General features: G+C 44.5%; 1 protein-coding gene across 2 annotated transcripts in view; it reads left to right on the top strand.

Moving 5' to 3' along the window:
- ahcyl2b (adenosylhomocysteinase like 2b) overlaps positions 1–11,984 on the top strand; it is a gene marked incomplete at its 3' end in the record, with an annotated part of 37,450 nt that extends 25,466 nt beyond the window's left edge. Inside the window, exons 9-17 of one of the 2 annotated variants that reach the window (XM_084483020.1) lie at positions 935–998; positions 2,035–2,123; positions 2,572–2,642; positions 5,863–5,957; positions 6,640–6,738; positions 7,215–7,283; positions 7,708–7,786; positions 8,706–8,826; positions 9,290–11,984. In XM_084483020.1, coding sequence (XP_084339146.1) covers positions 935–998; positions 2,035–2,123; positions 2,572–2,642; positions 5,863–5,957; positions 6,640–6,738; positions 7,215–7,283; positions 7,708–7,786; positions 8,706–8,826; positions 9,290–9,296 — 694 coding nt within the window. Of the gene's footprint in view, positions 1–934; positions 999–2,034; positions 2,124–2,571; positions 2,643–5,862; positions 5,958–6,639; positions 6,739–7,214; positions 7,284–7,707; positions 7,787–8,705; positions 8,831–9,289 lie in introns of those variants that run through there. The other variant, XM_084483021.1, reaches the window with a different exon arrangement.
- Between the last annotated feature and the right edge of the window lie 280 nt (positions 11,985–12,264).

Raw genomic sequence — 12,264 nt, 5'->3', positions numbered from 1 at the left:
CTCTCCACTCAGTGGTTGTACTGTAGTAAAACACACTGGTGTTGAATGCTGTACTGTAGTAAAACACTCTGGTGTTGAATGCTGTACTGTAGTAAAACACTCTGGTGTTGATGATGTACTGTACTGCAGTACTGTAGTAAAACACACTGTTGTTGAACGCTGTACTGTAGTAAAACACACTGGTGTTGACGGTGTACTGTACTGCAGTACTGTAGTAAAACACACTGGTGTTGACGGTGTACTGCAGTACTGTAGTAAAACACACTGGTGTTGACCGTGTACTGCAGTACTCTAGTAAAACTCACTGGTGTTGAATCTGGTTGAGGGTCTGCTGTACTGCAGTACTGTAGTACAACAGTGTGCCGTACTGTACAGTGAGTCGCAGTGTAACTCTGACATTGTGCAGTACTGTCCACTGAGACGCAGTGTAACTCTGTTGACAGTGTGCAGTACTGTACAGTGAGTCGCAGTGTAACTCTGACAGTGTGCAGTACTGTACAGTGAGTCGCAGTGTAACTCTGTTGACAGTGTGCAGTACTGTACAGTGAGTCGCAGTGTAACTCTGTTGACAGTGTGCAGTACTGCAGTACTGTACAGTGAGACGCAGTGTAACTCTGACAGTGTGCTGTACTGTGGTACTGTACAGTGAGTCGCAGTGTAACTGTTGACAGTGTGCAGTACTGCAGTACTGTACAGTGAGTCGCAGTGTAACTCTGTTGACAGTGTGCTGTACTGTACAGTGAGACGCAGTGTAACTCTGTTGTGTTGACAGTGTGCAGTACTGCGGTACTGTACAGTGAGACGCAGTGTAACTCTGTTGACAGTGTGCAGTACTGCGGTACTGTACAGTGAGACGCAGTGTAACTCTGACAGTGTGCTGTACTGTGGTACTGTACAGTGAGACGCAGTGTAACTCTGTTGTGTTGATCTTCAGGCTGAAGAGGACCACTGACGTCATGTTCGGAGGCAAACAGGTGGTGGTGTGTGGATACGGAGAGGTAAGATCCATGAATATAAATATACATATGATTGTATTCAAATTAATGTTATTGTTATTTTATATCTTATTAATAATTATATTACATGGTATTTACCAATGTCTGTGTGTTCATTCATAACCGCCACTAGATGGCCCTGCAGAATCATTAGCATACTGTTACCTTTGGCTTTATTTTACTATGCAACATACTACATACAATAAACATACTAGATCTGTGAAATATGCATAATTTAAGTGTATTTTATCTTCACTTTGAAACATTTGTTTTGTTTGCCGGTCCCCAATAGTTTCATGGAAACAGTCTTTTTGTAAAACATGCGATATAAATCGAGTTCAATGTACGGGTGTAAGGGTTATGTATAAAGCATTCGTTGATCATTTGCATAGTTTAAATATCGAGCCCATAAACTATTATAAACCATGCCACTGCAGAACCCCACTCCACTCCAATCCAATGCACATAAACCAAGCCTTGAACACACAAAACAACCGCACACTTTAAACCAGAGCGGTGCAAGCGAACTCAGGGCAAGAGGATGTGGTGTACGACGGATGCGTAGATCAACTTTATTGATCCCCTGGTGGAGATTACTTTTGCCGCCACGCAACAGCGGAACAAACACTCAAATGGCACATTTAAACCCGGCGGGTTACAGCCTGTCATAAACCAGGCTGACAGCAGCAGCCCCTAAAGACCTCCGCTCTACGGAGAGGAGAGGGTGATGTGTGACCGTGTGTCCCGTGATGCGTTGGGGTCCGGCAGCAGTAGCTCAGGAGGTAGAGCGGGTTGGCTGGTAACCGCAAGGTTGCTGGTTCGATCCCCGGCACCTCCTAGCTGAGTGTCGAGGTGCCCCTGAGCGAGACGCTTCACCCTCACTGCTCCTGACGAGCTGGCTGTCGCCTTGTGTGGTTCACTCTGCCGTCGGTGTGTGAATGTGTGCATGAATGGGTGAATGTTAGTTAATATTGTGAAGCACGTTGGATAAAGCGCTGTATAAATGCAGTCCATTTACCCTTTACCATGTGGTCCGCAGGTGGGGAAGGGATGCTGCGCCGCTCTGAAGGCCATGGGCTCCATCGTGTACGTGACGGAGATCGACCCTATTTGCGCCCTACAGGCCTGGTAGGAGGAACCATCCCAGTCTGTCCCAGTTTGTCCCCAGTAGGGCTGTTTGTTGCTGTGTGTCCCAGTGTGGTGTTCTGTGTACCCACCCTGTTATTGACTCAAACGGTAGAACGGCACAGCCTGTGAGAACATACTGGTCGTATACAGCATGGGTCTTGTTACAAAGTTCAACGCTTTGGTTGCATTTGACCCATTCAAGGTCATTTGAAATGTTGGAACTGTGTGTTATATTATTAATATAACTGTTTATTTGTTCATGAATCTGCCCCTGTGTTAAAATCAATTTGACTTCATAAGACATGTTGCATTAGATATAAAACATCACTACAGCAGCAACAGATGCAGAGGCAATCGAATAGTTGGGTGTGACATAGCAGAATCAAAGAACCATCTGGATCAAACATGGCTTCCTTGTTTTGTCTCCCCCCCCCCCCCCCCCCCCCAGCATGGACGGGTTCAGGCTGGTGAAGCTGAACGAGGTCATCCGACAGGTGGACATCGTCATCACCTGCACAGGCGAGCAAACTCTCTCTCTGTCTCTGTCTCTGTGTCTCTGTCTGTCTGTCACTCGCCCCTCCCTCTTCAACCCCTCTTTGTCTCTCTCACCCTCTTTGTCCCTCTCTCCCTCACTATCTTGCTCAGGTCTAAGGAAAATATATGAGGTCTTTATATTGGTGTGTGTGCACTTTAAAAACATCACCAAACCCCCTGATCCGAGCTCCCAGTTAATAATATAATAATTAAAGCTGCAAGCAGCATTTTACGGTGCCAAGCATAAGCCGAGCAATAAACCATCATGACCCTGACAGGCCATTAAAACCCTGACGTAGACCATGAAGTCCCTGACAGACTAACCCTAACCCTAACCCTTGACAATTAAGACCCTGACGCAGACCATGAAGACCCTGACAGACCTGACAGACTAACCCTAACCTTAACCTAACCCTGACAGACTAACCCTAACCTAACCCTAACCATTAAGACCGTGATGCAGACCATAAAGAGTTGACAATTAACTCTGTTCATGGTTCTGTTCATGAGTCATAGGTTCTTGAGGCATATTTGTTCAGCATGAGGATATGCATGTGTGAACAAAGTGTCATGTCTGTAAGTTAAAACGTTTACGAGATATGCTTGTTCAAAATTTGCATCTTTGGACTGTTGCTATAGCACCACCTTTAGGCCGATTTAGATACAATTTGGACAGTTTCATCTTGACCCAGTGCCTTGGACTATCCGAAGTTTGATGATGATTGGGTTAAGTTAACCCTGCCTTTTAGCGTTAAGTTAAATTTTGACGATTTTTGACGACTTTTAGCCTATGGCAGCCATCTTGTTTTGCCAATCTACTTCATTTTACTTGAGCAGTTGGAACTTTGAACTGTGTCGATTTTAGTGATAGGCCACGCCCATTTCGATGCCACGGGATGATCAGCGTATTCTGGAGTTTCTAACCGTATAGATTTGCATAGCTGTTTCGATTAGTGATAGTTGTAACACATTGGGTTGGAGAGTTCGAAGTTTAAAATATCCTACCAGGTAGAGAACAAGCGAAAACATATCATTATGGGCTAAATTGGCAATGGCTGGGGCAGAATGGTAAGAAGCAACCTAAGAGCAACCAACCTGTCCATCAGGAATCCTGAAGTAATACCTGTGGCTAATGAAATCATAGGTGGAATGTAAAGGTACTTCTTTGGAAGCTACCATCAATCGTCTCTTGGAACCATTTCCTTGCCACACCTTAAAAATAACATAACTGACAGTTATGGAATAGCCTCAGCTTAGATCTGGTGATAGGCTTCCATGACTGTAAGTCAAATGGCTGAGGAGTTATGAGTCTTTAAAGTTTTCAATTAATTTATGTAGCAATTATAGTTGCTATAGCGCCACCTTTGGGCCAATCAGTGTAATATTTTCTGTCTGTTAATCTTGAGTCAGCCTCTACAGCTGTAGTAAGTTTCATAAAAAGCGTGCGAGCGGTTAGGCTGTAAGTCAAACGTGGCAGAATAATAATAAAACTAACGATTACAATAGGTTGCCTCGCACTTTTATATAGCGCCTTTCAGGATACTCAAGGTCGCTTCACAAGAGTGGTTAGGTGAGGGTGTGTGTGTAGGCGAGTGAGTGAGAGTGCAAATGCGCAAGGCGCTGGGTAGGGTCGTGAGTTAGAGGCCATAGGCCTCAGAGAAAAGGTGTGCTTTCGTGTACTTTTTGAAAGTCTCCACGGAAGGGGCACAGGGGCAGCAGATGCCTCACAGCGGTCCTCCATCAAGACCCAGCGCTGGTGTTAAACGCCCGTCCAGAGGCCCAGCCCAGCCCCAGACCAGCCCCAGACAGTGTAGCCGTGGCGGGCCCCTCGTGCTCCATTAATCCAGTTCTGTAGCGGAGCACCCTGGGACCCGTCCCCCAGCCCAGAGCCCCTAATTGGGACAGAGGCTTTCTGTCTCTCATTACTCACCACTTTAACAGCCCACAACATCCCCTCTGAAAGGGACGGAGCTATATGCTAATTTAGCCGCTAACGCTACCGGAGCTTCAGCTAGTGTATTGGCATATGCTAACATACTTGCTCACACTTGACATATCGAATACAAAGGTGTATGCTGGTTTGGCTGTTCACACTTCACGTATCGAATACATTGCCATACACGGCGAGTTTCCTGCTGTTCAATATTAACAAACGCCCAATTAAGTCACACCAGAGGGATTTAATGTTTTATTAGTTGTATTTAATATCCGTATCTTGTAACGGGATTCAATGAAAGCCAACGCAGAGGTTTTCCAAGTAACCCACCTCATTAGGCAGGGTTTAAACAAGTGTAGCAGAGTGGGAGTTAAACGACTCATTAGTTGAACGGGTTATCTTTCTTTTCAAACAAGCAATTAGAGTGGCACCCAGGTTGTTAAGTAGATCGTATTGTGGTGGAACTCATTAAATAGAGTTGTGTTGAGTGATATCTAACAGCACCGCATTTTTACTCAATATTTACTTAATATTTCCAAATACTTCAAATTAAACTGCGTAGCTTTAGTGTAATGGGCCTGGGTATGAATGCAACGTTTTATATATGCCCATGTCAGAAGATTGTTTAATCAACCTTAAATAAGTTTTTTGATGAGTCCTGTTTAAACAGTACATTAGTGTAAGTCGTTTCTGTTTCCCACGGAGACCTCCTAATAAACCGGCCTGATGCTGTTCTGCTGGATTAGTTGAATCCCTGCTGGGTGTAATGTTAACCGAGTATGAACCTGTCGTATTAATGTTGTTTAATAGAATGACCCCCACCCCTCCCCATCCATCACTTTCACTTTCAATTTAATTTCTTCCTTTCAACTTTTCCCTTTCTTCATTCTTCAACTCAGTCGTTCCCAAACCTCTTTGTCAGCCGCCACCCCCCCTCCCCCCTCCCCTCTGGTAAAAATAAGTAATACACGCCCCCCCCCCACCATACCCCCATACCCACCCAACTTGGTTAAGTCAGGCAGTACCCCCTCCAATTAAATGAATGAACCCCTAGTTCAGCAAAGTAAGGAAAATAATAATTATGGAAATTGACCAAAGGGCTGTGCTGAAACTTTGACAGTTTTTTTATGTTCACTAGCAGCTGAGATAACCCCCCTCACAGCATTTCTAGTGTGAATGATCTGTCACTCTAGAGTCTAGATAGTGGTGACTCACAGACAGTCGTTTCTGTGCATCATTTCACCGGGCTGTGACGTTCTTCTTCTTCAGGGAACAAGAACGTGGTGGTCCGGGAGTACCTGGACCGCATGAAGAACGGCTGCATCGTCTGCAACATGGGCCACTCCAACACCGAGATCGATGTGGTCAGTCCTTCATATAGATATATAGAGTGTGTGTGTGTGAGCATTAGTTCCTTCTCACACCTGTGTGTGTGTGTGTGTGTGTGTGTGTGTTAGTTCCTCCTCGCACTAGTGCTGCATTCCATCGTCAGCTTGTGTGTCGGTCTGTGAGTGTGTGTGCCTTAGTGAGGTCCACTGTGTGTGTATGTGTGTGTTTGCCTTAATGAGGTCCTGTGTATCTGTGTGTGCAAAAGCACGTGCGGGCCAATGTGTTCCCATGGCGACCACTGACAGCTTGACAGACAGCCGGATCATAACCTTGTTGTGGTGGATGGTCTGCCGTTGTCACGGTGACTGGAGCGCTCTCCAATGTTTGCAAACAAAGAATGGCAGATGTTACAGTCTACGGCTCGGTTTGTCGTCAAAAACACCGTCCCATAGTCAGTTCTCCCCAACTAGTACTAGTATTACCAGCTGGTTTATTCAACCAACACAGCCTGTTCAGGGTGGCATGTACTTGATACAGCTATAAGATGGCTTCATTAGACACCATCGTTACCAGTGTAACTTTGACCATTTGGCACTTACAAATGTAGTAAAAAATAGTGAAAAGAACAAAACGATCATGTAATCATCAGCATTGTTGGTGGTGGTGATGATGATGATGGTGATGATAATGATGATGATAATGGTTATGTGTCTCCAGGCCAGCCTGAGGACGCCGGAGCTCACCTGGGAGCGAGTGCGTTCCCAGGTGGACCACGTCATCTGGCCCGACGGCAAGAGGATAGTCCTGCTGGCAGAGGTCTCTCTCTCTCTCTCTCTCTCTCTCTCTCTCTCTCTCTCTCTCTCTCTCTCTCTCTCTCTCTCTCTCTCTCTCTCTCTCTCTCTCTCTCTCTCTCTCTCTCTCTCTCTCTCTCTCTTCCCCCCCCCACTGTCACGCGTTTGTATTCAGAGGAAGTTCAAGGAGTCGGTTCTGCATTGTTCCTTTGGCGACAAGCACACAACCTGTTATTGTTGTTTACTCTCACTGACACTCACCACCCCACACCTATCTGCAGCCGGCCTCTGCTTCACATACTAACTACGGGAATGTTTGCTCTGGCCCAATTCACTGCACTGCAATGCAGCAGCACATCACCCGTGGACTATTGGCTCCTCAGTACCTCTACACCTACACACACCGATACGCCACTATACATATGTCTGCATCTCTGCTCATTGTTTGTGTGTGTGTGTGTGTTGCCACTAATCTCCCCTCTCCCCCCTCGTCGTCTCCAGGGTCGTCTGCTGAACCTCAGCTGTTCCACCGTTCCCACCTTTGTGCTCTCCATCACCGCCACCACCCAGGTAAACAACCAATCAGTGATGGATGTCAGCGGCGTGCTGTGTGCCTTGATCCAATCACAGACAGTCCAGTCATGCGTCATCGGTCATAACACAGGAGACACTGCGGTTTATTTCTCTAATTCAATACAAACATTTGATATGTTTTCTGTAAGCGTAGAGCATTGGCTGATTGCATTTAATTGTCCTCAGGGTCAAATGTCCCTCTTTAAATGGTTTAATGTTAGTGCAGTCATGGCATTTGAGTAATGCCATGACTGCACTCGAAACAAGATAGTTACTTTGTTGAACTCTGTGTCTCTGTCCCTGTATCTGTATCTGTCTGTCTCTCTCACTGTCTGGCTGTCTGTCCGTCGGTCTGTCTCTCACTGTCTGACTGTCTGTCTGTCTCCCTCACTGTCTGACTGCCTGTCTGTCTGTCACTCAGGCCCTGGCTCTGATAGAGCTGTACAACGCTCCTGAGGGTCGCTACAAACAGGATGTGTACCTGCTCCCTAAGAAGATGGGTAAGACAACTTCCTCTTCTCACTTCTCACTTCCTTAATGGTTAAGCAGACCCTTTAGAGATGCTCTCCCTCCCTCCCTCTCTCTCTCTCCCGCCCTCCCTCCCTTGATGCGTTCAGTCACAGCGCCTCACACTCAACCAGCTCTCTATTTTGGGCCATCATCTATAATACAGCCGGCCCAACTGAACCTGTTCTGAACCGGGACTTGTGTTTACTTGCACGTTACCGGTAGTCTGGCGGTCACTTTGTTTGTCAGTCGCCCCCTCCTCGAGGGAGACGGAGAGGGAAAACAGCGGGCGAGGGAAGGAGAGCGGGGGAGAGAGATGGAGAGGAACAGGGGGAGAGACAGAGGGAGAGACAGAGGGAGACAGTCAAAAGTAGGTCACCCTGTCAAAGACGGTTGCTGTCTGCGGCAGTGGTTTGCAGGGCACGGATAGAGAGGGAAGGAGGGAGAGATGTAAAAAGGACTTGACGATGATCGGGTTGAAGGTTTGAAACGCAAAGGAGATGATGATGATTGCCACTCTACATTAGTTTTTCTTATTCTTAAAAAAAGATGTGGCCTGTAATTGTAAAGCCCTTTGAGACTAACTGTGATGAAGGGCTATACAAATACAATAGACTTGACCTAGGCGTTGAGAGGCATGGGGAGTGAGGAGATGCAAAATAAACAACGCATTACAGATACCACCGTGAGAGACTATTGAATTTGGTCAAGACTGAATCAGCTGATGCAATAAAGAATGGATTTCTGCCTGCTCATCATAGCCACATAATGGAGAAGTTTATTAATTTTCTTTGTTCGTTCTTGGTTACTTCTTTTGTTCGATCATTCTTATCGTGGTTCCTGCCGTTATTCCGTGCTCCCTTCCTGTCCTTATTCCTTGCCTCCTTCTCTCCTCCCCTACCCCCCGTCCAGATGAGTACGTGGCCAGCCTTCACCTCCCCACATTCGACGCCCACCTCACGGAGCTGAGCGACGAGCAGGCCAAGTACCTGGGCCTGAACAAGAACGGGCCCTTCAAACCAAACTACTACAGGTGAGGACCCACTGCACAGCCACTCATAGTCATCACATCCGCCTGACTGCAGCCGGCTCTCATTCTGTCCACGCGCCATACACGAAAACACAAATGATCAAGAAACATGACATGTTCATGTCTTATATTGGGGTTGTGCCCTGCGCTTGAATTTGACTTTGGGAAGCGTGACCTTTGTAAAATGTGTATTTGTATTGTATTATTTTAATTCGGGAATAGTCTTTCATAGAAGAACAATGCCGCCTTGTCGTGAACTTTTTACAACATTGTCATTCGTTAAAAATAAATGTAAAGAGACTTTACGAGTCACTTTTTAAAGTTCTAGTCAAACTGGATATGGGAATATTTGTTTGTTATACGCCTTGGTCAAAGTTAAATAACTGTATTCCTCGTTAAGCTGTTTTCCCATTAACCTTCAGAGGACATTTAGTTACGCGCTAACTGACTCATTCGTCCTCCTCAGGTATTAGACGTCGGCGACGCAGAACCGAGGAAACGCCGACACTCGACAAATCGCACAGAGCCGGAGGAGAAAGGAGGAGGAGGAGAGAGGGAAGCTTTATACACACACAAGGGGAGGTGTGTGTGTGTTGGGGGGAGGGGGGGGGGGGGGGGGGGGTACCGTGACAGATCTGTAATGAGCAGAGGAGGGTGGACGAGGCTGGATTATTTTACCGCTTTTTCGCTGCCATACTATTTATTTACACTAGACGATTACAGGAACCCTTGTCAGAGCTGCTCCAGATGATATAGACCACCCCCGACTGGCCCCCCCCCCCCGACCCACACCAGACCCCACCCCCCCGACCCCCCTGCGTTGCATCAGTTTATTAAATCTCTTTACATCTCCAACATATGTGTGTCAAGTCTTAGTGAACCCTTTATACCATATTCCCTCGTTGTCTGATTATTTTTTAAATCGTTTAGTTGGATGAATTTAATGACAATGAAGAGGAGAAATAAGCGTTAACATTGATTTATATTCTGTGGAGGATGAAGAGACCCTCTCGAGATTTCAGTTTATTGTCGTTTATTTTCTCACCTTGATTTTTGTACTCGTGATTTTGTTTGTTTTTCTCTTCTGTGATACAAGGAGGGGGTGGGGCTTAACACAATGGGCGGGCTTATGTGGGATCTCAGGGTCCAATCATATCTGTCTTTTTTTTTGATAATTTCATTGAGATTAACTGTTTGTCATTTTGGTTAATTCCTCTTTTTGTACGCGTTCTCTTGTCATTTGCTTTTAGAGCGATTCAGAATGACTGGAAAATTGCTGAACCCCTTATTTTTATTCAGGTGGTCCTGCTTTCATCTGTCACTCAACCTCAAAGGCTTTTGTGATTGGTTATTTCGATTTCTCCGCTTCCAAATGCTCAGTTGATGCCAGTGTTGAAGTGATTAAAATGAAGCGTTTAAATTATTTTTTCGTTTTTTTTTTTTTAAACCACAGGGAACTTTTTTCCCTTCTTACCAAGCATTATTATTAAACTGTATTAGAAGCATGCAGGATGCAAGATCATTACAATGGGGTATATATTTAGATATTTATATAGAAATTACGATTTTCTTTTTCTTTTTCTTTTTCTTTTTCTTTTTCCTTTCGTCATCCAATATTGTTACCTTTAAAAAAATTCTACTTCTATGTCATTATAAAGATAAGCAATTTAAATGTTCTATGATAATTCTATGTGTAATAAATGTAACACTCATTTCCAATACTGTGACAGAATATTGAGAGGGAGAGAGGTTGATGACAATTGTACCAAGATTTTCTGCCACTGTGGTACTTAAAGTTGCTACCCTTTAGCAGGGCTTTGTTTTAAAAAAAAAAAAAAGTATAGTGCCGTCAATATACTATACGATGATATACTTGTATTTGTACCGCTATGGTCACTGGGTTTGTTGTTAGAGAGGCCATGAAATGACAACCCACTCATACAGGTGTTAACTCTATTCCAAGTCATCAGTTCAATCCCACATGAAGTCAGAGTTTGTGTGTGTGGTTGTAGTGAGGGAATTTATATATAAATTCTTAATTATTATAAGCAACTACGTTAACGTCTATTTTTTCTTCTGTCTTGTTCAGTGGACGGTTATTCTGTCTTGGCCATTTTGAAGCCTTTGTCCATGGCTGACTTGCATATTGGGAATTGGCAAATCTGTTTTTATTTCCGAAAAACACTGGTCTATATACATGTACAAACATACATAGACAAAAGGTGAACCCGAAAAATGGATAAAAAATCAGTTATGGTTAGCGATCATTTCAACAGCCCCGAAACAAGTTTACAGGAGTCTACGAAAATCTTCTGACCCCTTTACACACATTACTGTATCGCCAGTTTTTCTTAGTGATATCCGAGAAAAAGAGGAGACATGAAATTAAGTGGAATTTCAGAAAATGCAACACTGTGAAAAAAGTGCACAGAGGCGTCCTTGCACTCCCGTACACCACCTTTATTCCAAGGCCTTGCCCACTTAACGCCATATAAGGTGTTCCATAGTTCCGAGCTTCCTGTAGAACCGCCCATCAATTATGCCAATCACCCCCGCCCTCCCCCTCTCCCCATCAAGGCTCCTCGTTAAAGCCCATCTCTAACGAGAGTTCATCCGATAATTGACCATTTCCGTTTTTGGAATTTCCGTTTTTTTTTTCCATGGATTGATTGTGTTGATTGTCATTCGTTCAAGTAAAAACAGTCTTCTTTTTTTTGAAGTTTGTCTGTGGGAGCTGGTTAGTCCGTCTGTCCGTTGTGAGTCTTGACGTCTCTTGTTTTTGTAGGGCAGCCGCTTTGTGGCCAGTTCTCTGAGGACCCTATAGGGAGGGGGGGTTGATAGATTCATTGGGGTTGATTGATTCATTGGGGGTGTGAGCAGGGGGAAAGACACCAGCATTGTGTATAGAAATATATTATATATATATATAGAAATATATAAGATATACACACACCACAACCTGTAAAGAGCAGAATCACCTTGTATTTATTTGTCGAAAATCCTCCAAAGTACGCTACAAAACTGGAAGGAAATCTCCAAAAACTTGCTGTCTCAAGAAAACGTACATTTAAAATATTTCAAGTGATCAATCTAGATGATGAGCAATAATAAAAAATACAAAAACCCTGTAATCTAAAATGAATAAAAATGTAAAAATTGTACCTCTCTGTGTGATTTGTTGACGTCATGTAATCGTGGCTAATGTTAAAAATGACAATTTTCCTGTCAGAAGTAGAAAGTGGAAGGCTCTACATTTTCCTACATGTCAATATGATCCGGGCGAACAATACATATGTTTAAATGTAAGTGGAATGAGATTGATCCTCATAACATGCATTTGTGTTTTAGGAGTGTGACCGTGTGAGTGTGTGGTAGGGGTGTGACTTCACATGCAGCTGTCAGTGTATATCATCACTACCATGACCTCATCCACCTCCCCCC

Source organism: Micromesistius poutassou, assembly GCF_964030765.1.
Source record: "Micromesistius poutassou genome assembly, chromosome: 18".
NCBI lineage: Eukaryota > Metazoa > Chordata > Actinopteri > Gadiformes > Gadidae > Micromesistius > Micromesistius poutassou.
This window is presented reverse-complemented; position numbering and strand designations above follow the sequence as displayed.